Source organism: Urocampus carinirostris, chromosome 6 (genome assembly GCF_059441175.1).
Source record: "Urocampus carinirostris isolate Australia breed hairy pipefish chromosome 6, RoL_Ucar_1.0, whole genome shotgun sequence".
In the NCBI taxonomy this organism is placed as follows: Eukaryota; Metazoa; Chordata; class Actinopteri; order Syngnathiformes; family Syngnathidae; genus Urocampus; species Urocampus carinirostris.
In genome coordinates this window covers 40,177,135-40,204,948 of record NC_142354.1, presented here as the reverse complement: position 1 = coordinate 40,204,948, position 27,814 = coordinate 40,177,135, and the positions used below count along the sequence as shown (strand labels likewise).

General features: G+C 38.6%; 1 protein-coding gene across 2 annotated transcripts; it reads right to left on the bottom strand.

Moving 5' to 3' along the window:
- Window positions 1-151: 151 nt before the first annotated feature.
- On the bottom strand, window positions 152-26,735 carry slc5a8l (solute carrier family 5 member 8, like). Of its 2 annotated transcripts, none has more exons than XM_088339004.1 (15): window positions 26,670-26,735; window positions 18,017-18,082; window positions 17,805-17,856; window positions 13,970-14,037; window positions 13,681-13,835; window positions 11,854-11,994; window positions 11,646-11,775; window positions 11,478-11,566; window positions 9,093-9,205; window positions 4,684-4,751; window positions 4,528-4,614; window positions 4,259-4,452; window positions 1,225-1,334; window positions 1,045-1,130; window positions 152-951 (listed from the first exon to the last, which is right to left on the bottom strand). In XM_088339004.1, the coding sequence occupies exons 1-15, from the start codon at window positions 26,727-26,729 to the stop codon at window positions 835-837; spliced, it is 1,536 nt and encodes a 511-aa protein (XP_088195130.1). In that variant the 5' UTR covers window positions 26,730-26,735; the 3' UTR covers window positions 152-834. The 2 variants fall into 2 exon arrangements, with proteins under 2 accessions (XP_088195130.1, XP_088195129.1); XM_088339003.1 differs by lacking the exon at window positions 26,670-26,735 and adding an exon at window positions 24,654-25,007.
- Window positions 26,736-27,814: the final 1,079 nt, after the last annotated feature.

Sequence of the window (27,814 nt, the reverse complement as noted above, 5' to 3'; positions counted from 1 at the left end):
TATTTTTATTTCTAATAACTTATTGATAAAGATTCAACAAGAACTTCAATAAAATAGCTGTCAATATGTTGTTTTAAAACCACAAGAAAAAAGCCCTTGGTTTGCTGACCAAAAATAGACATACCATACTAATAAAAAATTTGTCAAATAATTGAACAGGGTTTCACTTTTTAATTTAGTGTTTTTTTCTAAACCCCCAAGTTGCTGAGAGTGAAAAGTCAACCAGTTTTTTTTTTCAAAGGGTTACAAGGATGTACACTCCCAAACAATTTTTTTTGATTGTGACAAACATCTAATTTGATGCCATAAAACCATTTTCTTTAAGGATGTAATTGCGTCCCATATTTATGTAATTTCCCTGATGACTGTTAGCATTAAATATATTATTACAAATTAATTGTCAACATTAGAAATTAACATAATTTTGTATCTGCAAATGGTTTAACAGTGGACACCACCGAAGACTAATACATAAGATAATACAGCTGCACTTCACAGTGACGTCACACACATTTAAATGTTTCTTATTTTTTTAATTTTAATAATAATATTTCACTATGGTTTTCATGGAAAACATACTGAATTTTCCAGTGTTATTTTCGTATGATCTTCATTTAAAAAAAAAAAATCCACCTGCACATTACCATTGGCAACACACATTTCCGCCATTTTCAAGTTATTTTGCTTTTTTTTTTTTAACGCATAAAAACATTGTTCAGTGCCATTGTAGTATGAAACTATAGCATATGGTTTAAATGTACAGTACATAAAACAAATTTAAGATGCAGTGTTTTTGTTAAATACATATCAGAAATATAATACACCAGGGCATTATTAAAGCTTGGTCTCTTGAACCAAATAGTCATCTGTGGTGTCAGAGTGAACAAATTGTGATTTGTTGGCTGATATGTAGACATCCGACACATCCTTGCTTGTTTTCTCATTATCCTGCTATTAAAAGAGAGGGAGAGTTAAAATTTAGACTCGAAATGTTACAAACTCACCCCGCACCCAAAGTTTTATGATCACAAAGCAGAGTTCTACCTGGGTTGTACTTCGACTGCTGTAACACATGAAGTCGCCTTTCCTTACAAACAGTTGTGGGTTGAGTTTGGCTTGTTTGCAGCCACCTAAAAAAGACACGAGAAAAACGGACCGTGTTATTTTCTTGCCTTGTTTCATTTAATGTGTTCGCCATGATGGAAGTTGACTGGTTGTCCTCACCTGTGAACATGCTCACTAAGAGGCCAATCACGATGGTTGTCAATGTTCCAAGGAAGGAGATGTAGAGGTAGGACAGAGAGTACCAAAACTCAGCAATTGGGGGCCTCACTCTATTAAATGCACATACAAACACACAAGAAGTCATGTATCCAATATATAATATTTACAGGACATTAACCAGATTGATAGATTATACTGTATGTTCACCAACACTTTGCTATAACAAACAAAATTATTTTTTGTTTTTTACTTGTTTTTCAACTTTAGTGCTGTAAATTCCACTCTCCAAGTCACTTCTTTTTTTGCTAAATTTTAAACACTGGCTTAAAATACGATTCGGCTTTATTTATCTATTTTTTTTTTCACCGGGGAAAACAAAACAGCCAACTGTTTTTTTCCTAACGCATGCACACTAAATACAAACATCTCTGTGACGTCCAGAAACATTTATAACGCCCTTTGAGAAAAGTGTTTCCATGTTTTTGCCAACAATATTCATATAATACATAAAATAAGCAAACCGGGAAGTTTGGCAGTACTTAATTGAATATCGACAACCTACTCACAATATTACAACTTTTTCACCCACATCCTTAATTTATACATCCAAATTGAAAAGCGATTGAAGTTATAACATCAAAAACACAGCACTTCTTTCCATAACATCGGCGTCAATGTCAGGTCATTAAAAGTTTTCTTTAATCCTTTGAGAAACGATAACAAGCAGAGGCAATTTGGTCCACTACCACAGCAACCACCAATGACAACAACAACAAAAGACACATCTGTGTTGCAGTCTGGAACTGTTTTCCACAGTACGGTTTTCCTAGCACTGTTGTCTAGAAATTCGTAATAAATGTTTTGTTTCGGCCCAGTAGTAAATATGTGATTGTGTTTGTAATTGCCATCTTAACACTCGTGGCATGCATTTTTTGGTTCCACGACGTGTGCCAGTGGACATTATTGGGTTGTGAACTTGAAGTGTAATAACTCAGCCATTTATTATTATTTTTTTATTTCCAACCCATCAAAATATTCAGTGACCTCAGACCTATCCATACATATTGTAGTTTTTCATTTATTTATTCCTCCCCCAGCCCCATAGGACAGTACATATCCTAAAAGTGACTATAATATAAACTAACTGAACCTTATATAGATATACCACAAATTTCTAGGTGAATATTTTATATGGCACAATTAGAGCCAGCTATTAGTCAAAAAGTGGTGATTTCTTTTCCAATACATGTCATTTTTATTTTTTTAAATAACAGTTTCCCCAGGAACCTCACATATGTATGCTATTGTACATAATTGGGACGTGAACTTGAAGTGTGAATACTCAGCTTTTTATGAATATTTCTTTACTTCCAACCCTCAAATGTTCAGTGCCATCAGACCTATCTACACACATATATATTTTAAGTTCTTTGTTTTTATTACCCCACCTTAGAACATTAAAGAGTCATAAAAATGGTTGTGATACGAGAATTTACTGTATTATTATATACACATACAAATATATTTAGCCAAAAACTCACAACTATGAACAATAAACAGAATGTATGCAAATAAATCAATTAATTGCAATAATAGAATGAAATAACAGCAATAACCCGCAACAACAGCAACACCTAATATTTTTTTTAACAGTAGTTTTTGATGATGCTGCACTCAAAATGCCATGAATAAAGCAGCGTTATGTTTTTCAAAAAAATGTTTTACGCTGGACCAAAAGGTCATATTTCATGCTTCATGATAAACATGCTTTATGAATGTAGCAGGAAAGTTGTTTGGAATTAGTAGTTATCTTTCAATTTCGACTGAAATCCATTAAGTACAGGTAAACATCTTTTTGTTTTTTTGTTTTCCCGGTCTAAAAGTTTCGAGCGTGCTATGTTTTTTAATGTAATAGGTTTTATACTGGTCCAAAATGTGATTTAAAAATATAAATAAACATTTGTTTGAAATTGCCTTTAATTCACGTGTTTTTTTTGTGTGTGTTGTTTTTGTCGATTTGGTCTTAAATTTTATTTCAAAAGGCATTAAAAAAAAGTATTTAAAAGTCTTGAATTTAACTTGCCTGTAGGAACCCTGTTTTATTGCTTGCACAAATAACTCCGACAGATACAAAATGTTTTACTACAATTACACAAGGGCGCGTTCTAAATGAATGTGCTGTATACTGCATATACAGTAGTTTTGGCTCTTTTTACAGGTGAGAGTCTGAACATAATTTGTGTTTAGCTTGACACTGAACTAGTTGCCGATTACCAAAACTGGATTTGGGGGTGTTCAGCCTCAAACGAGTTTTCAGCATTTTGCCAAGAACAAATGATTTGCAATTCATGTGTAGTTAGTTATGAGCATGGTCACAAAATTTAAAAAAAAAACTCATATCTCAAAGCACCATTATGTGTGATGTTTTGTCATGCATTGTGCCATGGGATTTTTTTCAAAATATTTATAGACCAATCACAAAAGGTTGGAAGTTGGAAAACACTGTCAGGTGCTGTCCGAAAGACACGATATTTCTTTAGGAAGTTAAGGGTGGGTGTGTAGTTTGAGGTTTCCTTAAAAGTTGAAAGTAGATTTTTTTTTTCCTATTAAGTATGTGTTAACAAGGCCCAATTGGGTTAAAGAGCCTTTATTTTTATTTTTTCCACCACGCCTTTTTGCTTTTATCTTACTTTTCCTGCATTACGCTTGAAGAAAAGAGACGGGGGAGATGAGTTATTTCACGCGCATGCTCGTGGTTGTTTTATCCAGGAATCAAAATGGTGAAAGAAAAGGGCTGTTTTAAATACAGTTCAAATGCCAACCCAAATCCCAAAATTTGTGGAAAAAAAGTTATTTGAGGCGTTTAAGAAAGTCATATACTTGTGCGTGCAAAAAATGGAGCTTGACAGAGGCTGCAATGATGATTTCAGTCAGAAGATGGCGTCAGCAAGTAGCACAATTTGAAGTTATAGACACCACTTTTAACTTATTTGTACTTTTATGCTATGGATGTCATTCATTTCATTTGACTCACTCTGGGTCTTGAGAGTTTGTCACTGGAGTTGTCCAGGGTGTGGCTGTGGTGGTGTTGTATTGGATTGTGTTGTTGCAACCCGCAGTGGTGACAGGCAGAGGGTTGGTGTTGTCTGTCGTCGGTGGATAGATTTGCCCTCCGATCCCCACCCACAGTGTCAACACTAGGCTCAGAAGCATTCCTGTGAAGCCTCCCTGTAAAATCAACAAGCAGACACTGAAAACTGTTTTTGGTTGGTCATCCCAGGTGGGTGTTTTTGTGCTACTCACAATTGAGTTGGCTGTGCGAAATAGCATGCCTAATATATACAGCCCTAAAAGTGGGCCACTCAGCATGCCAAATATGGAGAGAGCGGCCTGTAGAGAAAGAATATCATTCTCTAGAATAAAATTAAAATGATAAAGTAGCGGTCCTGTCAGATTTACCTGCAGAACACTTCCCAACTGCGAAGCAACTCCAGCCATTCCAATGCACAACGCACCATAGAACACACCTAAAAAGGTAACAGTGCAAGAGATACAATTTTCCCAAAAGTTTCAGGTGTAATAAAATATGATCTGCTCTTACTTTCTGTACAGGTTAAATGCCACGTTTAGCTCTTTCTTTATATGGCATTGTGTCAACTCACATGTCAAGTGACATTTATTTGTATTGCTCTTAATCTCTAAAGACTCACAAAGTGTTGCACAAGCCCACAGCTAAAACAGTGACAGCATTCCCTAATCGCAAACCTATATGTCTTGCGCAAAGGTCTGTGGATATCGCTTTTATTTGTCTTAATCTAAGACAAGTAGAAAAGTGAAACTTGTCTACTTGTTAGATTGACCACTCAAAGGCAATTTTGTCAAAACATCTATTTGTGGTATTACTAGAGGTTTAAGGCAACTGTGAAGCTCCCTCCAGAGAATATTTATTCTGTAAATCAGTCCCACAGTTTTATAACAGCAGAATAGAATTTCAGAATAACATGCTACTAAATTTTAAATCTTACTCCAGTATGTTCTCCTTAAAATGTTTATTTTGATTGCTTATCTTTATCTCTGAAGACAATATTTAAAGTAACCACTCAATGGCCTGGATTAAGTAGTTGGTGTGCTTCAAGAGTTTCTATCCTACAACACATTTTCATTTCCTTTGTCTTAAAAAAAAAAAAGTTGGGTAATGAATCAAATGTATTCGATTTATTCCTCATTTTAAATATTTAAAATCTGAAAATCTGCTGAATTGTGAAATCGAGGGAAGGAATTCAAAAGTTTAATTTGAATTACCTGAAGGAGGTGCTATTTTTTAACAGTTGTTCCCAGTCATGACTTGTTAAATGTGGCTACCAAAACCTGCATTCTCCACTTTTTCGAATCGAATCTCATCTCATTAGCTGCACCGCTTATCCTCAGTAGGGTCACGGGGGTGCTGGAGCCCATCCCAGCAATCATCGGGCAGGGGACACCCTGAACTGGTTGCCAGCCAATCGCAGGGCACACGGGGACAGACAACTCACTCGCTCATTCACACCTAGGGACAATTTGGGCCGGCCAATTCACCTGAAATGCATGTTTTTGGAATGTGGGAGGAAACCGGAGTCATTTAAGTTAAAACAATTACGTCAACGTGACTTTCTCAATTAATTGTTAACTCAAGGAAGTATTAGGTCTGCATTTTTTAAGGGTCAACACTTTCAACTTAACTTTCCCTCTAATATGTAACACAGAAGCTTACATATTTTGGTTACGCAAAACGGTTTTGTAAGATGCATCTCTTTGTCTTCCTGTGCATGCTCGCTCAAGAACGATACTACGTTGAATTCCAAAAAGAGAGTGGTGATGTGCGCTGTCATTATACCACCGAGAGTTGCTTACTCTGGGCGAAATATTTCTTCCACCCTTAAATGGTGGCTCATAAATTAGGCAGCAGAGAACCATTTATACTCGAATGCAGGGGTCAGCAACCTTTTCGGTGCGGCGTGCTTCTTTCAAATTTCCTTGTAAATCAAGATGAATGACTTGCACAACATTTTTTTAATATCCAATAGAATTGTCATTTTACACCAGTCCCAATATACAACATAGATAGACATTTTAATCGTATAACTCAGTGTTTTTCAACCCTTTTTGAACCAAGGTAAACTTTTATTTATAAAAAAGTTCTGTGGCACACCGTCCTTCGAAAATGTTTGAAAATGAAGTTATGTCAAATATTTTACTGTACTACCTCATAAGCAGATAATTAGTATATAAAAAGAAGAAAATACAGTGGAACCTCGGTTTTCTAACGCCTCTCAGTTCGAACAAATCGGTTCTCGACCAAAAATTTTGAGAAATTCTTGCTTCGCTTTTCGTTCAAAAAATCGGAGTTCGAACGCCGGTACGCTAGGGGCGATGCTGAGCGGCATACGGGTGTAGATTGCCCCCACCCCTCGTGAAGAACTGTTGTCACGTCAGCGCGCACTTCTTTTTGCTTTCGTTTTGAATATCGGCGAATGGAGTGTTTTAACCCCTAATTATGCATCGGAAGAAGTTCGGTGCAAGCAGCAAAGTTGCTACAGGTGAAAAAAGAAGAGTAGTGCGTACAACTATTGCATTTAAGAAAGAAATAATAGCAAAATATGAAGAAGGTGTGCGACTTTCCGATCTTGCTATACATACAGCATGGCTTCTGCTGAGCACCACAAAGGTAAGAAATCCTATTCATAATTATTTTCTTTATCCTTTAACCGCTTACCACTTGTTGTGGAGACCCGGGTGCTAAATGACGTGTAAACGACCTGATTTTTTTTATTTTTACACGTTCATGTTAGCGTAATCTTTCGTACGGAAGATTACGCTAACGCGAACGTACGATTAGCCTGGGTTAGCTTCATGTTTACGGTGATGGTAAACATTTAGGGTGTTGGAACGGATTAAAAGGATTTTACATTACTTTTAATGGGAAAAACGATTTTCCGTGATCGACCAAATCGGTTTTCGAACAGGGTTCTGGAACGGATTATGGTCGAGAACCAAGGTTCCACTGTAATACTTAATATAAAAATGAATGATGTGCTTTATGTTTTTATTTTTTACAGTACAATCCTAAACCGCTTTGTTGAACAAATTAAGTTATTAAATGTACTGTTCTACCTCGAGCAGATTATTAGTACGTAAAAAGTATCTAAAAATCTACAGTCGCCTACTGATATGGATGACTATTACAGTTCCTCGTCTGAAGAGTGCAAAAATACTGAATAGATATTTGGGAAGATAAAATTCCAGCGGCACACTGGTATAACTGACCTATTTATTTTCCACTATTCGTGTTCATTAATTAACTAAAATATGAATGTGAACAACATGTGAAAAGCCCTGTAGCCATTCTGACCACAAGAATTAACCAGAATCAACCATTCTTCATCAACTATAAACTACAATCTAAAAACAAGTAATATGGTCAGCTACTATACCATTCATCAATGATATCTTATTGCAGGAAATATCAAAACTTGAAATAACAGCTGCAATGCCATCATTAAATGGTTTTCCGTGCTTTGTTATTCAGTGAGCAATTTGTTAGATAGCTTCAGTGGTGGTGTTTTTAGCTGCGACAAAGGTTTTTAGGGTCTATGTTTGTTTGCTACCTGGACACAGCGCGTTTTAATGTCCCCGCCTTGAATTCATGTTCATGTTTCGTCTCGTAATGCGCGAGGTACAACGCTCTCGGGGCATAATGCACAAACCAGCACGGTCATTTTTTGCACAAAGCCCCACTCATCTGTTCACGCTGGCTGGAGAGAGCGCGATCTTTTCGCTCGAGGAGCCGTCATGATTCGTTCATTTATCTTGCGCGTGTGTTTCGTCGGCTGGGTCTCTCTCTTTCTCTCTGCGAGACGCTGGGCAAACTCATACTGAAAAACCCATGTAAAGCCTAACGTAAATCCTTTATATAACATGGCACGCAACTGAAGATGTCTAAATTTCAGGTTAATGCGCTTTAAAAAAAAAAAAAAATTATTATTTGGCCACGCGCTCGCGTGTGATAGGTTGGTCGTTTTGGTTGTAACATTTCTCAGAATTCACTGTGTGAATATAACTTGTTTTTATATTCCTAAATATAAAAACAATCTTTCACACACACACACACATGAAGTAACGTTTCAATAATCAGTCTAATTGCATCTTTTGTACGTTTATCAGTCTTGTACTCTTTTATTTTGAAGTCGCATTTCCGGTGTATTTTTCTGTTTCCTGTGTGAATAAAGTTAACTGGACACACGGGGGCGGGCAGTGCTGCTGGGGCACTTGGCCGGAGTGGGCCACCGGACAGTGCTCTTCCGCTTGGGAAATGTATTTACCTTAATGCTTGTTTTTATTTGAGTAATTCTGCCAACATAGAGTTTATATAAGTTTTAACTTTATCACGTGCCACTGGTAAACCCCTCAGTGGCACGCGTGCCATAGGTTGCCGACCCCTTCTCTATGCATAGAATCTCTGACCGTAAACTGATCCCACTCTGCGTGTACCAATGTCTGTTGTGCAGCACAATCAGTGTATCAGATTTGAATGTATTTCAAAAAAATGTCTGGTATGGGAACTTATCTGTCTGTCTTCGGAGATTTGAAAGTTAAAAACAACTGTTATGTAATTTGGATTAGGTAAACAATACATTGCATTTTTTTTAACCTGCTACATGTTTTAAGTTCATAAGGTCACAAAACAATGGAATATTTGAATCAGTCATCAGGGCTTTTCTCAAAAGACGTTTGACATTCACAAGAGCTTTCAATAGGAAAGCTTAAACCCTTTAAATCTCAAGTATTCATTGTGATACAAATATGCAAAGGAGGGTTTTAGGCGCACTCACTCAGGCCCATGCTAATCCAGGTAGTCTGCTTTGCTGAGAGGTTTTTGCATGCTGGACGAAGGAAGTCTTCCACTGTGACGGCTACAAGCGCATTGATGCTAGAAGACACTGTGCTGGAAAACAGAAACCATGTAGCAAGTTTGAGTTAAATACGACATTGTTTTAATCAGGCCAATGAACCTTTTACATTTCCTATCAGGAAGTGCAAGGAAGTATTAACACATTGGCTACTTTACCTGAACATCAGACACACCTGCAAAACAGATTTCCTTTTGCTTACAGTAAATACCGTATTTTCACGACTATAAGGTGCACCGAGTTATAAGGCGGACCCCCCAAAAATATTTTGTTGTCCTATATTTTCCATACATAAGGCACATCAGACTATAAGGCGCTACAGTGGGAACGTCAACAAAAAAGTCAGTTGTTCAGTCAACCTTATTAACCCCTTAACATTCCGACGGCTCGCAAAGAAGCAATTTCGTCACTCAAATGCGTCATTCCACACATCATTAGGAAAGTTAAACTCCTGGGATTCAAGAAATGCCAATCATTTTTTAATTTCTATTTTTTTTTTCTGACAACTGTGTCGGCAGCAAAGTAAGAATTTTATTGTTCAGGGAAACGTTGTTCTTTACTGTGCGTATGACAATAAACACTTTGAAGTGAATTGAATTTAAAAATAGACTCATCACAGAAATCAAGATCAGTCTGAAACAGGATACTGGGAAAATAGAAAGCCAGGGTAGCTCACCAAAGTTGTCTTGCAGCCATCACATTCAATATTAATACACAACCATGGTCCTCTTACATCTGTGAGTGTAATAAATCCAACCGTGTAAAATATTTACACACTCTAAAACAAGCAATAATTCCTACAAATACAAGAAAAAATCCGCCGAGGAGCATCTGCATTCGATAGACGTTGCTAGCTGTCTGTTGTATCCCGTTACTCCCCAAGCTTGCACAAAATTTAGTCATTTTATTCATATTTAGTTTTTTTTGTGGGAGTAATCCAAAAGTAATTGAAAGTAATCCAGTTAAAGTAACCCTACCCAACCCTGATTAATACCCGATTACATTTTTTTTAAACAAAGATTTACCGCACTCCAAACTTTTCGTCCGGCAGATGTTGTTTTGGTCTCGCGGTTCGAGTTTTCGTCTGCACGCCGATCTCCAGTTCGATCTCGAGTTGTGTGGTGAAAAGTCCGTCTCTTTTTAGAGAACCGGATTTTTCGGCTCAACTCATTCAAGAGCGCCGGCTCTCAAACGGCCCACTTGCTTTGATGCATTATATTACGAATTATGATGTTGTATAAAGAATTTAAGAAAAAAAGGAAGTATAAAAGGAAAAAAGGAAAAAAAAGACAGGTTTGTGGTTATCCCTTTAATCGGTATATTACCAACAATAATTTGATGCAGAAAATGAATTAATAATTTGATGATTAAAACTGAATGAATGTATAGTTTTTATTATATATTTGTCACCGATTTACAATTTCAACCTCGATAACACTAAATTTTGGGGACCCATAGATCTCTGTTGGGACCCATAGATTTTTGAGCATGCGAGTCCCCGGGACCCATCACTTTTCACAGGTAAAATGAACACTGCATTTACTTCACAGCCTTTACCAACCAAGTTGTCTTCTAATTCAAAAGCCATGCAATCGCGTTCAAAAAAGGCTTGGTTTCATAGCAGTTCTTATGCGAACTACGCCTAGTCAGATTGAGAATATGACTAAGAGGAATGTAAACTATGTTAATGTGACTTTCTCAATTACAGTTCTTATGTGCCAGCCAAGTTTTAACCTAACAACAATATTTTATGTGGACTTTTATAGAGTACTTAAGAACAAAACACCGAATTATCGCTTAACATCTCTCATCTCATTAACCACACCGCTTATCCTCAGTAGGGTCGCGGGGATGCTGGAGCCCATCCCAGCAATCATCAGGCAGTGGGCAGGGGACACCCTGAACTGGTTGCCAGCCAATCGCAGGGCACACGGGGACAGACAACTCACTCGCTCATTCACACCTAGGGACAATTTGGACCGGCCAATTCACCTGAAATGCATGTTTTTGGAATGTGGGAGGAAACCGGAGTGCCCGGAGGAAACCCACGCAAGCACGGGGAGAACATACAAACTCCGCACAGGAAGTCTGGAGCTGGATTTGAACCCACGCAGGAGGTTCCCAAGACATGAACTGTGCCGCACATGCTCTAACCACTGCGCCGACGTGCTACATCGCTTAACATGTTTAGCTATAATAATAGATGGATGCTATTGCTTCCTTTGTTTTTTTCTGGAATTGACTTTTGCAGTAAAAACTTCAAACACCCATAAACTAAATCAATGCTTTTCATTTTGACAGTCTCACCTGAGTGTACCGCTGTACGCAGCAGCCACAAACAAACCAGGGATTCCAGGATAGGCGGCCAAAATGTCCATAACCAGGTAGGGAAGCAACTGTTTTTTTTTTTGCAAAGACATTGTCACTGAATTCGTAGCCGACTTCGTGATCGTCAAAATGCAAATATATAGCTACCTGGTCAGTGGAACCGACATCATTGTTGGTGAACGGGTCACAGTTCTTGTAAATTGAGAACATGGTGAGGCCAGACATCATAGCGAGACTGAGGGTCAACCACAAGCCCAGCATGTTGAAATATAAAGACCTGGGACAAGAGAGAAATCTTTGAAAAATGCTAACTGCTCAAGCATATTTAAAAAGAAAAACATAGCGGCAAGCTTACATTTTGGCATGGCGCAGTGTTTTGCACGAGATGTAACGCTGCACCTGGGATTGGTTTATCGAGTAGACCGACATCCATGTCACAGTTCCACCTATAGTGATGCTCCAGAATGTATGGCGCTTGAGGGGGTTGGGGTCAAAGCTAGGCGAGGTTCAAAATTAAAGACAGTTAAGTGGGAAATGATTGTAGTTTACAGGGTTTCCTCGGTTTACTCGATCCTTTTCAAACAGAAATACAAAATTAAATCGAAATAAGGTAAGACTTGTTCCCAAAGGCCCAATGAACTTTAGTTTAGTTTCTATTTTTTCATATAAGGATGAAAGAAGCAAAAACAACCTGAAGAGCCGTTTAGGACCCGAAAGAGCCGGTTCCTTATAGTGAGCCGAGCCGAAAAAGCCGGTTCTCGAAAAACTCTACTGACTTTACTCAACTTCATTCTACTTTGACCTTGACTTCAAAATAAGTAAGACTTGTTCCCATAAAAAAAAAATATATATATTATTATTATTATTTTATTTGTATTTTTTTGAAGGGGCTTCGCTACTCCGTGGATTTTCACTTTTCACGGGTTGTTTTGGTCCCCATTAACCGGGTCTAAAAAATAATAATAATTAAATAAAATAAAATAAAAAATTAGCATTTTGAAGGGGCGTCGCTACTTCGCGGATTTTCACTTTTTGCGGGTGGTTTTGGTCCCCATTAACCTCGATAACCGAGGGATTACTGTATATTGATCTAAAAATTGTCTCCAAGTCTAATTTTTCATTTTAAATCACAGTGAACACCGCCGCGCCCCTTCTAACCTTTTTCACCAATATCTGACCTTTACCTCAAGAGTTCTAATTTTCAAATTACAATAATGATTTTTTTTTTTTTCAAACATTAAACTAATTAACGTAAAGATTTTGGGGTTACTGTCATCCATTGCTTTATATCACGCAGTTTACGATTCACGGTTTTCTTTACTTCACAATGTGCATCTGTCATGTCCTGCATGGTTGTCATGGCGCCCAGCTGGTCCCGCCCCTTGACACTGGCTGACCTGCGCCTTTTGGAACTGCCCTTGGCCAGATCATTGTTTACCCTTGTTGAAAACCTGTTCATGCCTATTTGATACCTGTTTATTCTTGTTGTGCTTGTTGGGCTTCATATATATATATATATATATATATATATATATATATATATATATATATATATATATATACATATGTTTTTTTTTTATAAGCATTTTTGAAGGGGGCGTCGCTACTTCGCGGATTTTCACTTTTCGCAGGTGCTTTAGGTCCCCATTAACCGCGATAACCGAGGGATTTGATAATAAAATAAAATAATTAAAAAAAAAAAAAAAAAAAAAAAAAAAATATATATATATATATATATATATATATATATATATATATATATATATATATATATATATATATATATACATATATATATATATATACCGTTTTTTTTTTTTTAAGCATTTTTGAAAGGGCGTCGCTACTATCGCAGATTTTCACTTTTTGCTGGTGGTTTTGGTCCCCATTTACCGGGTCTAAAAAATAATAATAATAAAATAAAATAATTAAAAAATAATAACAATATATATATATATATTTTTTTTAAGCATTTTTGAAGGGGCGTCGCTACTTCACGGACTTTGACTTTTCGCGGGTGCTTTAGGTCCCCATTAACCGCGATAACCGAGGGATTACTGTACATAATTTAAAAGTCTAAGAAGTCTAAGAAGAGATCGAGTAGAAAAAGGACCCCTTGTATTTTTCTACTCTCAAAGAGATGGCACATGGTTTTGATAATGACCTACTCGCCCGTCCTTACTCAAAGGTTTCAAGTCTTCCCCCTTGCCTGGCATCTTCCCAAATCTTGTCCAGCCCTCCCTGAAGCACGGCCCCTCTGGCTATTACAGCCACAAAACCGGCCAGCATGATGACCATCTGAAGCACGTCGGTCCAAATCACAGCTTTTAGGCCGCCCTGCAGACGACATCAACGCGTGTGAGGGAGTCCATCAAGTTGAAACAAGCAAATAAAACCAGGTTTGAATTTATTGAAGTTGGAAGTCAAAACGTCTCAGTTAACATAGAAACACGTCAAGGTGCTTTACCAACCAAAGTGCAGTAGAAGATGCAAACAGCCCCCGTCGCTATCAGCACTCCCCACAGATCCATTCCGGTGACTAAATCATAAAAAAGGCACAAGTGATAAATTTCGCCATCAAAGAATAATTACTATGATTGCAATTCCTTTAATGATGATGGGTATGATTGTTCTTTTAAGTAATGTATTCGTAAAAGCAGTTCCTTTAAGAGGCAAGGTGAACACACTTTGTAATCCCTTTTTTCTGCGTCCCTTTTTCTTTATTCCTAAAGTTTTTTTTAATGTTATTTACAAAGTTGCACACCTTGAGGGAATACTAGTGTGCAGTTGTAACTTTCGCCACCAATATCAGAAGATCAAAAGATCAAAGCGGCGCCGCCATTGAGCGGCTGCCTTTCCTGTTATCTCTCACTTTTTGTGATTTTTTTGTTTTATTGTCTGCTTCTATCTTCGGTTTTTTTCTTCCCGTTTTGACAACTACACTATGGATTACATCTTTCCGATGGACATGGGTTTTAGCACACAAAAATGCGTTTATTCAAGGAATGAACTCCTTGCCCTGAAGAATTCTCGTGCCGGCGTGATGAAGGGGCCTATCATGGAAGAAGAGCCGGAGCTAGCTAAGCGGCTAGCGGCGTTATAAGTCTTCGGTACCATCCGTAATCATGGTAAATGCGAACTCACTACCAAATAAGACCAACCAGTGCTGGTGGAAAACATCGAAGCGCACAGGGAGCGCAGTTGCTGTGTTTTACGGGAACGTGGCTCACGTTTAGCATTCCGGGCGCTAACGTGTAGCCACCCGGAGCTACCCGGAGCAATCCGGCTTCAGCGCCGCTATACAGAGACACGAAAGCCTGGGGTAATCGGAGAGGAGGTGGACTCGCTAACATGAGCTGGTGTATCCCCGGACACAAGAAAAGATTTCCATCTGCCGCAGGGATGTCGAACTTTTGGACTAGCGTGTGACATCATCCACTCCGCAACAAGCACCCCTAGGGCATCATGTTAATCTGTTAGTAAACAACGGGGTAGACTGCTGGAAGTGTGAATTGCCCTACGGGGATGAATAAAGTATCTATCTATCTATCTATCTATCAAATATTTCCACCTCTGTGGGCTCTGAGCTTTTGATGCAAATTAGAGTACTGAATGTTATTTCAAATTGATGTAACTTAACAACAAAAATAAAAAAAAAATAATCACACCAAACAAATCCATTGGAATCCCGTGAGCAAAATTCAATCGCTACACTTAATCCATCTTTGAATTGTTTGAGTTTTGGACCCTACCCGACAAGGAAAGGTCAAAGCCGACTTTACTTCCTCGGAAGGCTGGCCTCCTTCAACATCTGCAAAAAGCTCCTGAAAATATTCTATGAGACAGTTGTGGCAAGCACCCTCTTCTATGCGGCAGCGTGTTGGGGAGGCAGCGTCATGAAGAAGCATGCCTCTCGTCTCAATAAACTGGCGAGGAAAGCGAGCTCTGTTGTGGGCACAGAGCTGGACAGCCTGACAACAGTAAGCTGAGAGACGGGCACTGGAAAAGCTGCGGTCAATCATGGACAATTCATCACATCCACTACACAGCATTATCTCCAGACAGAAGAGCAGCTTCAACGACAGACTGCTGTCACTGTCTTGTACCACGGGCAGACTGAAGAGATCTTTTCTTCCTCATGCCATGAGGCTCTTTAACTCCACCCGGCGGAGTAAAGGCCCACAATAAACCACACCCCCTACATTGCATATTACCGTATTTTATTGCAATGTGTATTCTGTGTAGCTACGGTCTAGATACTCTATATAACACACTACAGTTGGTATTAGCACGTCACATTAGCACGTCACATTGGGTAGTTGTATACTGTATTCTTTTTGCTTTATTATTGTATTGTTCTCAGCTCAGGGATGCTGCTGGAAATGTGAATTTCCCTGCGGGGATGAATAAAGTATCTATCTATCTATCTATCTATCTATCTATCTATCTATCTATCTATCTATCTATCTATCTATCTATCTATCTATCTATCTATCTATCTATCTATCTATCTATCTATCTATCTATCTATCTATCTATCTATCTATCTATCTATCTATCTATCTATCTATCTATCTATCTATCTATCTATCTATCTATCTATCTATCTATCTACCTTCTGAAACAGAATCATCCTTTATGATGAGATACACAACCCTATTTGCAATAGACCCTCCTCTGCTTTTGAGCTAAAAAAATATTAACAAACTAATATTTACAGAAATGCAGGACAGGTTGTCTTATGTCATTAGGTCAATAAGACAATATTTATTCAGCACACCTTTGTTTGTTTTGTTACAGTTATTATTCAAGTTGCTTTACCAATCATTACCGTCCTTCGCCAACAAGGTTCTTGATATTTTTCTACTTTCATACAAGATAAAAGCAGCTTCAACATAAATAACTTAGTTTAGGTGAAAAGGGGACAAATCCGCTATTTAGGTTAAGTTTGAGTGCTTTTTGGGGGGAAACACAACCAAAAAAAATGGGAACCCTTTAGGATCAAAACCAAATTACCTCTCCTATCACGGAAAAACATGTCCCATAATTTTAAAGCCCCTCATATCAAATTCACACTATCTGGGTTATTTCTATCCCAAGTGGAGATTGTAAACTATGTTCATAGGCAATGTTCCCTGTAATTTTCCTTACGGGTCTGAGCGTTCACACAAAGTCGGTGAGCAGCGCTTGAAACAACAGTGAGCAACCATAATCCCAAGTGTGGCAAGATAATTCATTATCAAACATGTCCAAAACTTGTCATCAAGTTACATTTTGCTGAGTTTCCGGCAATGCAAAATTATTTTTCTCTTTTGAATGAATTGACTTATGTACTATTGCAAAGGTTGTACGGCCTACAAACGTCGTTTGTTCTTACAATTCTTCCACAAGTTATCCATTTATTTTTATTTCCTGACATATTTTGTCGCATAATATTAACATTTTTGGGGGCTTATTGAGTCGGTTGTAAGATACAGAACTATACTTAGTCACATTTTTTAGTGGAAGTACAATGTTGGCAACAAGATTCACTTGATATAATTGGAAATTATTTGAATGCAACACAAACTTTTTCTTCTTTTTTCCGTGTTTTTTTCTACTTTTTTTTAAATTCCTTTAAAAACAATCGCATTGTGTTTATTTTTTCCGAGCTGTTACTTTTTTTTGTTCTCTATTTACTTATTTCCTACATTTCTTTCTTTTCTTTTCTCTGGCTTTTGTCTTAATGTTTCCTTCTTTTTTTTCTCTTCCTTTTGTTTATTTTTTTTCTCAGCTTTTCACTACTTTTTCATGTTGGTATTTTTTTCTTTTTTGTTCTATTCCCCCATTCCTTTAGGTCATTTTGTGCATAATTTTACATAATATTTGGTCATGTTGGGATGAAAGAAGCAAAAACAACCTGAAGAGCCGTTTAGGACCCGAAAGAGGTCCTAAACGGTTCCTTTTAGTGAGCCGAGCCGAAGAAGCCGGTTCTCGACAAACTCTACTGACTTTACTTTTCAACTTCGTTCGACATTGACTTCAAAATACCGCATTTAGGACACAACGTCAGGGGAACCCGTGTATTTTTACCTTCATGCACTGTAACTTTGACTTAAGTCGCTTCTTAATTAGTAATTTCGAGCCCTGATTTTTGTGCGCTGGCTAGATTTTCTTGTGCGCTGAGAATTTGCGAGCAGTGCGCAATTGCGCACGCGCGCAGCTTAGAGGCAACACTGTTCATAGGTTCCCTTTTTTTAAAGAAAACGATTTACATTAAATGTTACTCATTAGAGATATATGGAAATGTATTCTTTGGTGACTTACTTTGATTCAGAGCGAGAGCTGGAGCATAAATGACTAAACCGGTGTACAGGATCTGTAACCAGAGGACACCATTAGTTGATTGTATTGGGGGGGGAATCGCAAGCTTGCCATTCCTATTCATGGAGGCATGTTTCAAAATGTTTCATTTTCCATACAACACACGTGGAAAACAAAGACAGGTGGTGTTTGTCATGATGTGTGGAGTGACTAACCGTCTGCATGGTGTACATCAAAGTCCCAAGTATGCGAATGAGCCTGTTAAAACGCATCTCCAGGTACTGGAATTGAAAGGAAATCAAGTTAAAATCCCAAATGTTGTTCTTAATTGCCGTACTCTCCGGACTATAAGCCGCAATTGACAATAAGCCGCCCCCAAAACATTTTAAAGGAAAAGTAATTTGTACATGTGTAACCTGCACCTGACTATAAGCCGCACATGTGCCAATGTTGAAACTTGAGATATTTACAAAGAAAGACGGTACACAGAAAAGGTTTCAAAGTTTTTAAGAACAAACACACACTTTGACAGGGCACAAAGAAGCAGCAACACAGGTAACCAGATGAAAGAAGCAAAAACAACCTAAAGAGCTGTTTGGGACCCGAAAGAGCCAGTACTCTTTAGTGAGCCGAGCCAAAGAAGCCGGTTCTCGAAAAACTCTACTGACTTTATAATAATAATAATAATAATTTCCTTTGTATTGTCATTCTTTGTAACAATGTACACAGAACGAAATGTCGATACACCTGACCTGTTGTAGCGAGCCGATGCAGCCGCAGCCAACAGAGGGCGCCGCCATTTTACCAATGTTATAAGTCTTAGGTATGACTCGGCCGAGGCGCGAACCAGCGACCTCCCAGTCTCAAAGCGGGCGCCTTTCCATCTAGGCTACTGAGCTGGTAATAATAATTTCCTTTGTATTGTCATTCTTTGTAACAATGTACACAGAACGAAATGTCGATACACCTGACCCGTTGTATCGAGCCGATGCAGCCGCAGCCAACAGAGGGCGCCGCCATTTTACCAACGTTATAAGTCTTAGGTATGACTCGGCCAAGGCGCGAACCAGCGACCTCCCAGTCTCAAAGCGGGCGCCCTACCATCTATACTCAACTTCGTTGTACTTCGACCTTGACTTCAAAATATCGCATTTAGAAAACAGCGTCAAGGGAACCCGTGTATTTTTACCTCCATGCACTGTAACTTTGACTTCATTGGCTTCTTAATTAGCAATTTTGAGCCCTGATTTTTGTGCGCTGGCTAGATTTTCTTGTGCGCTGAGAATGTGCGGGCAGTGCGTGATTGCACACGTGCGCAGCTTAGAGGGAACATTGGCTTGGAGAGGGATGGACACCACCAGGCTGTACTTGCCCATGCCACACTACAGGAAATGGTGCCCCTACTATCTGTGTGGTTCAGAGATCCAACCAACCAACCAGACACTCAAAATAAGGAGAGAAGTCATCAATGGATATTAACAACCTGTTCTACAAGCCCTCCCCATAGCTCTTTCTTTTGATTCAATTAATAGAACATTTATGTGACTATTATTGTTACGATTAATAGTATTACTAGTATCCAAATAATGTAGGTGAGCAGAAGCCTTATCTATGGATGGGACAAGCTAATAGTTAAGCTTGTTATTTTTGTAACGGCTATTATGACTATTATGGTATTGCTGTTGTTATCATTATCAACCAGGGTTGGGTAGGGTTACTTAAACTTGATTACTTTCAATTACTTTTGGATTACTCCAATACCAAATATACTAATAAAAGACAAAAGAAACTAAATATGAATAAAATGATGACTCACAACACGTGGTAAGCTTTCTCTCCTGGCTTTGATCTCCGGCAAAACGAACATAAAATGCGACAGAAACAAAATGAAAATAAATCGAAACAGCTTGCCAACATCATTTTTGCCATTCCATGTATTCCGTTACTCCCCAAGCCTGCACAAAATTTAGTCATGTCATTCATATTTAGCTTATTTGAAAGTAATCAAGTTAAAGTAAGCCTACCCAACCCTGCAAATGTCACATGACAAGGCAGTAGACCTCATCTCATTATCACAGGATTTTTACGCCTCTAGGGACAAGGATTTGCATAGTGCATTTAGATTCAGGTTAAACAGTATCTCCACTTCTTCACCAACAAATGTTAGAGAATGGGGAAAACAGAAATTCTGTCAATAGAATACTACACAAGCTCTTTTACGTAGGCACACAAATAGCTCAAATTTAAATCAAAAGAAAACCCGAAGAGCTCCAACCATACAAGGTTTTATGGTACCGTATTCGAGCAATAATTGTGCAATGATTGATCATACCAGTAAACATTGATGACGTAATTTTCAAAACATTTATGCAACGGAAATCGAACCAAGTAGTGAAGGTGAGAGTGCTGACAATTTATGAGTAGTGGGACAAATGTCCCATGACAAGGCAATAGACCTCATCTCATTATCACACAATTTTTACGCTGCTAGGGACAATAATTTGCATAGTGCATTCAGATTCAGGTGACACAGTCTCTCCACTACCTCACCAACGAATGTTAGAGAATGGGGAAAACAAAAAGTCTGTCAATAAAATACCACACAAGCTCTTTTACGTAGGCACCATATTAAACCAAGAGTTTATCAATGCACAGATGAAGAAGTGGAGAGACTGTTTAATCAGAATACACTATGCAAATCTGTGTTCCTGGTTCCATAGATACCGGGTGGTAATGGGAAAGGCTCTAATGCCATTTCGTATTAAACTGGTGGTGTGGTGATTATGTCTCTCACTGCCACTCCTCTGGTCTGATTCCCAATGCATACAATATATTGCGATTTTGGTCAGCGGCACATATGAATGTATTGCTTTAATATGTGTCGTACACATTTTCCTCAGCTAAAAACTAATTTGGAGAAATGTTTGAGATGGATAAAGGCATGCTGGCGGCTTCACGATCAACTCAACGTGCAGAGCATTGATGGGAACCGATACAAAGTTCTTTGTTCTACAGTAAGTGTATTTTTATTTACGCTACTATTGGGTCGGTTCGTTGTCAGTGAGAGAATATGGTACAGTGAGCTTCTGGCCCTCCACTGTCTGATGTGACGTCAGTCACTTCATAGTCAGAGGTCGGCGTACGCAGTGGATCCCAGTATTTTTATGTGTATAAATAATAATGTCTAACTTGTTTAAAATGATTGGATAACTGTATTTTATGTGTTTTCATAGTAATTAGATAAATATCCATGCTAACCAATGCGGTCTACATTACTCGGCGTGAAGTTTGTAAGTGACTGCGGCCGCTTTACTTGCACTTTCTTTGAATATATCAATGTGCCTTAATTAGCATATGACAAAAACAAGTACAAGTGAAGGTGGCGTTTCTTAATTCAAGTAAAAAAAAGGAAAGTAAAAGTAAAAAAGATGTATATTGAAATAATGGGAAAAATGGGATATACAATGAGTGATCCTGTCATTTCTGGCGCGGTTGCCATGGCGCCCAGTTGGCCATGGACACCGGCTGAGTCGCATTGACCGATTGCTTGTGGACAGTATTTAAACGTGTTCCTTTGAAGGGTGCGTTGCTGGAGCGTTTGTTATACTTGTTATGCTTTGTTAAACTTTGGGTAAACCCTCTGTGAGATTCCTGCAAGTTCTGTTTAATTCAGAGAAGTGCCTAGTTTGTTTTTTGGTCCGGTCCGTTTGTTTATTTTGGACAACTATGCTTTCTCCAATAAATTGTGTGAGTAAGTCTACTCAAATGAGTTCTTACTTCCTGCTTCCCGTACCGTTTCCTGTCAGATCCAGTATATCAAAATTGGGAAACTCGTAATTTCATTTCCTTATGTTCCTCGCCGGAGATGGAAATTACACCACTCCTTTCATAAATTTCATATACTTATCGTACATTTAAACCAGCTCGGTGGCCCTGGGGGTAGGGCGCCTGCCCTGAGACTGGGAGGTCGCTAGTTCAAGCCTCGGCCGAGTCATACCTAAGACTTACAACATTGGTACTCGGCATTAGGGGTTGAAATTGGGGGGTTTGGTCACCTAATGACTCCCAACACATCAGTTGGGTTGAGCGAGGGGGCTGGGAATCCCCTCCTCTGTGTCAATCTCCCAGAAAGAGTCAGAAATATGAACGTGTTCCTGACTCTAGCCACCTCCCACTAGGGGGAAGTGGCTCCGGTATATATATATATATATATATATATATATATATATATATATATATATATATATATATATATATATATATATATATATATATATATATATATATATATATATATATATATATATATATATATATATATATATAGTGGAACCTCGGTTTTCAAACGACTCACAGTTCCAACAAATCGGAGTACGAACAAAGAATTCGAGAAATTCTTGCTTCGTAGTTCGAACAAAAATCGGAGTTCGAACGCCGGTACGACGCGTGAGTGCATACGCGAGGGTGGGATGCTGAGCGGCATACGGGTGATGAAAATACGTGAAGTCGCAAAACCACGTTAAGTATTCCGCGATACAGCTATGGCTAACTGTAGTGCAGTGGTACCGTCTAGGGGTAGATGTTTCACATCACATTTTTTTTTTACTCCTTTTAATTTTCTCAGGTGCAATTGCACCACCACTACACTAGGGGACGTCCGAGATTAAACAAATATGTAGCAAATGGGCCGAATTACAGAATTTCGTCGAACTCAACCACCCCGACGAAGCTGCAGCCACCAGAGTCATCAATGACTTTAACGACACTGTCATGAACCACTTCCGAAAAGTGCTAAAGTGCTATTTGTGTCTTAAATGTAAACAAAGGTAAACATTCAGGGTGTTGGAACGGATTAAAACGATTTACATTATTTGTAATGGAAAAAATGATTTCGGTGTTCGAACAAATCGCTTTTCAAACAGGGTTCTGGAATGGATTTTGGTCAAGAACCGAGGTTCCACTGTATATATATATATATATATATATATATATATATATATATATATATATTCTACATCCTCAATATACTGTTCTCTCACAAGTCTGAATCATTTCTTATATGCAGTCTTCTGACTTCCTTATAGATCGCCAACATTTTGCATCCACCCTTACAAAGTGAGCGTCTTTGGACACCTTGATGCCATGATTAAAACTAATAATTGAGATACTTTTGTACTGACGTTTGTGACAAGTTTGCATAACCTGGAAGAAATGATACGGCCATGCCCCAGTAATACTGTCTAAAGAGTGGCTTGCTGTTGTTGTTTGGCCCGCAGTCTTTGCTCCACTTGTAATCAGGGTTGGGTAGGGTTACTTTAACTTTATTACTTTAACTTTATTACTTTAACTTTATTACTTTTAATTACTTTTGGATTACTCCAATACCAAATATGCTAATAAAAGACACTAAATATGAATATAATTATGACTCACAACATGTGGTAAGCTTTCTCTGCTGGCTTTGATCTCTTTGATCTCCGGCAAAACTAACATAAAATGCGACAGAAACAAAATGAAAATAAATCCAAACAGCTTGCCAACATCATTTTTGCCGTTCCATGTATTCCGTTACTCCCCAAGCCTGCACAAAATTTAAAATTTAGTCATTTTATTCATATTTCGTTTCTTTTGTCTTTTATTAGCATATTTGGTATTGGAGTAATCCAAAAGTAAATGAAAGTAATCCAGTTAAAGTAACCCTACCCAACCCTGCTTGTAATACGTGGATACCGTTATTATGGTGGGCGTGGTTTAGCGCTTGCTGTTGGATCTACAAACTTAGTCCGATGCGCTTAATGTATAAAAAATATGTGACAAAAGATTAGTTTTTGGGGGTGCGCCTAGTAATTCGGTGCGCCTTATATTGCAGAAGATTTTTTCGATTCATAATACAGTGGAACCTCGGTTTTCGAACGCCTCTCAGTTCGAACAAATCGGAGTCCGACCAAAAATTTCGAGAAATTCTTGCTTCGCTGTTTGCTCAAAAAATCGGAGTTCGAACGCCGGTAATGCGTGAGTGCGTACGCAAGGGTGCGATGCTGAGCAGCGTACGGGTGTAGATCGCTCTTTTCCTGACCAACTGTTATCGTTTTGCTTTCGCTTTTTAATGTAGGTGTACCAAGTGTTTTAGCCCCTAATTATGCCTCCGAAGAAAGTCAGTTGCTACAGGTGAAAAAAGAAAAGTAGTCTGTACAACTATTTAAGAAAGGAAAAATAGCAAAATATGAAGGAGGTGTGCGAGTGTCCGATCTTGCTAGGGAATACAGCATGGCTTCTGCTGACCACCACAAAGGTAAGAAATCCTATGCATAATTCTTTTCTTTATCCTTTTTTTTATTTTTCCACGTTTATGTTAGCGTAGTCTTTCGTACGGAAGATTACGGTAACGCAAACGTACGATTAGCCTGGGTTAGCTTCATGTTTACGTTAAACATTCAAGGTAAACGTTCAGGGTGTTGGAACGGAGCCCAACATTCAGGGTTTTGGAACGCAGCCACCTTTCCAATGAACCGCTTACCACTTGTTGTGTAGACCCGGGTGCTAAATGACTTGTAAACGACCTCATTTTTTTATTTTTACACGTTCATGTTAGCGTAATCTTTCGTACGAAAGATTACAATAGCGCGAACGTACGATTAGCCTGGGTTAGCTTCATGTTTACGTTAAACATTCAAGGTAAACATTCAGGGTGTTGGAACGGATTAAAACGATTTACATTATTTTTAATGGGAAAAATGATTTCGGTGATCGAACAAACCTGTTTTCGAACAGGGTTCTGGAACGGATTATGATCGAGAACCGAGGTTCCACTGTATATTAAATTACAATTACATTCATTTGTTTGCCCCTTACTTCATAGGCACTGGTGATCCCCAGCCGGTAAAAGAGTGGAACAAAGATCTCCGCAGTAACGAATGACATGATGGCATAACAGATGCAGAAGAGCCAGAAGGACGTTCCGTAAGAGTAAGCCTCGGCCGGGCTACCGATGACGGTAACGCCGGACATGAAGCTCGCCGTGAGGGACATGGCCACTGGAATGGCCGTCATCTGCCGCCCGCCCAGAAAGAACTCCTCGCTGCTGCTCTCCTTGCGTCCTCTGAAGGCCTGGAAAAGGCCGATGGCAGCCGCGACCAAAATCATTCCTACGAAAACCACGTAGTCCCACACGGAGAAGGTGGCCACCGGACCTCCTGTGCCAGCCATACTGCCTTTAAGGTATGCAGATAGCCTTGTACTTGATTTTTGAAGATGTTATACGGAAAAATAATCCTTAAACAGCGGCTCACAAAAAGTGGCAGTGAGAGGAGAATGTCGAAAACAAATAAATGCTCATGTCAAAGGCACTGATTCACACTACACTGGCTTACAATCTGCGAGAGCCTTCCTGAAGACCATAAAGATTATTTCACTTTGTTAATAATCTATCAAGGACAGCCTGAGGCTTGGTCAGCCGTCATAGTGCGCGGTGATAAAAAAAAATAATAATAAAAGAAATGTCTGCATGGTGTATCATCTCTATTGATATGAAACAAAATATACAACCTCGGTGAAACATTACCAAGCCTTTTTCTTATCTAAGAAGGGAGGATCACCGAAATGAATTCATCTGCCAGTCATGGTGATCACATTGTTGTGACTGTGCTTTGGTCAGTATCCAACGTTCCCTCTAATTTTGCAGGGGTCTGAGCGTTCACACAAAGTCGGTGAGCAACGCTTGAAGCAACAGTAAGCAACGGCAATCCCAAGTGTGGCAAGTAAGTCATTATCAAACATGTCCAAAACTTGACATCAAGTTACATTTTGCTGAGTTTCCGGCAATGCAATATTATTTTTCACTTTTGAACGAATTTTTACAACAATTCTTTCATAAGATTTCCATTTCTTTTTTTTCCTGGTATCTTTTGTCGCATAATACTAACATTTTTAGGGGCTTATTTAGTCGGTTGCACGATACACAACTGTATTTAATCACATTTTTGAGTGGAAGTACAATGTTGGCAACAAGATTGACTTGGTATAATTGGAAATTATTTGAATGCAACACAAACTTTTTCTTCTTTTCCCTGTTTTTTTTCCCCCCAAAAAAATAATTCCATTAAAAAAAATGTCATCGTGTTTATTTTTTTTCTAGCTGTTACTTTTTTCTTTTTGTTCTCTATTTACTTTTTTTCATTTGTTTCTTTCTTTTCTTTTTTTCTGGCTTTTAATTTAATTTTTCCTTCTTTTTTCTCTTCCTTTTGTTTCTTTCTTTCTCAGCTTTTCACTACTTTTTCATATTGGTGTTTTTTTTATTTTGTGTTCTATTCCCCCTTCCTTTAAGTCATTCTGTGTATAATTTTACATAATATTTGGTCATGTTGGGATTAAAGAAGGAAAAACAACCTGAAGAGCCGTTTAGGACCCGAAAGAGTCGGTTCCTTTTAGTGAGCCGAGCCGAAGAAGCCAGTTCTCGACATACTCAACTAACTTTACTCAACTTCGTTCTACTTCGACTCGACTTCAAAATACCGCATTTAGGACACAACATCAGGGGAACCCGTGTATTTTTACCTTCATGCACGGTAACTTTGACTTAAGTCGCTTCTTAATTAGTAATTTTCTGCCCTCAATTTTGCGCGCTGGCTAAATTTTTTGGTGCACTGAGAATGTGCGAGCAGTGCGAAATTGCACACGCGCGCAGCTTAGAGGGAACACTGGTAACAACATAGTAATAACATAAGTCGTTGTTTATGAAATGCATATCAAACTGGCTTCCCTTTGTGCTAATAACAAAAAGTAGCTCTCGGCTTGAAAAAGGTTGAAGACACCTGCTCTAATCTTTCTCTCATTCGTGTAAATATTAACCAGAAAAAAGTGTCTTCTCACCAACTTTTCCCCCGGGCTATACTGTCCGTAAAAAGTACTGTGAGCGGTCCACGTTGTCATGCTCTTAAACGCGTTATCTTGTCTCAAGGGCATAAAAAACCGACAGAAAGCATCATAAACTTGAAACAACTGTACTAAAAAAGACCTGAAGGCAGTGTGGGGTCCTTATCTAACCATTTGTTGAATCATTGCCGAGGATAATTTTGATACCCAAAAATGATACTTCATTAAACAGTGCTCTATGAACCTGCTGGCATAATGTGAAAACACATAGTCATTTTAAAGTATAATCCCTTTGATAGTTACACTTTTAACTACTCAAAAATAGGACCTAATCCATTGGACTTTTTCTTCTCTCTCTCTCTCTCTCTCTCTCTCTCTCTCTCTCTCTCTCTCTCTCTCTCTCTTGTTTTTATCTGTCTCTCTCACACTTTTGGTTCTTTCTCTCTCGCTTTTCGCTCTCTTTCTCTCTCTCTTTCACTCTCTTTCTCTCTCTCTTTCGCTCTCTCTCTCTCTCTCTCTCTGGCTTTTCTCTCTCTCTTTCTCTTGCTTCTCTCTCTCTCTCGCTTGCTTTTTGCTTTCTCTCTCTCTCTCTTGCTCTCTCTCTCTCTCTCTCGCTTTTCTCTCTCTTTCTCTTGCGTCTCTCTCTCGCTCTCTCTCGCTTGCTTTTTACTTTCTCTCTCTCTCTCTTGCTCTCGATTTCTCTCTCTCTCTCTTGCTTTTCTCTCTCTCTCTGTCTCTTGCTTTTCTCTCTCTCTGTCTCTGTCTTTCGCTCTTGCTTTTCTATCTCTCTCGCTCTGGCTTTTCGCTTTCTCTTTCTCGCTTTTTGCTCTCTCGCTTTTTGCTCTCTGGCTTTTTGCTCTCTCTCGCTCACTTTTTGCTCTCTCTTGCTCTTCTCTCTTTCATATGCTTTTTGCTTTCTCTCTTTTACTCTCACTTATCTCTCTTTCTCGCTATCTCTCTCTTGCTTTTTGTACTCTCCCTCTCGCTCTCACTTTCACTCTTTTGCTCTCTTTTCTCTCTCTCTCACACTTTTTGTTCTCTCTCTTGCTTTTCTCTCTCTATCTCACTTTTTGTTTTCTCTCTCTTGATTTTTGCTTTCTCCCTCCTTCTCTCTCTCACACTTTTTGTTATCTCTCTCTCTC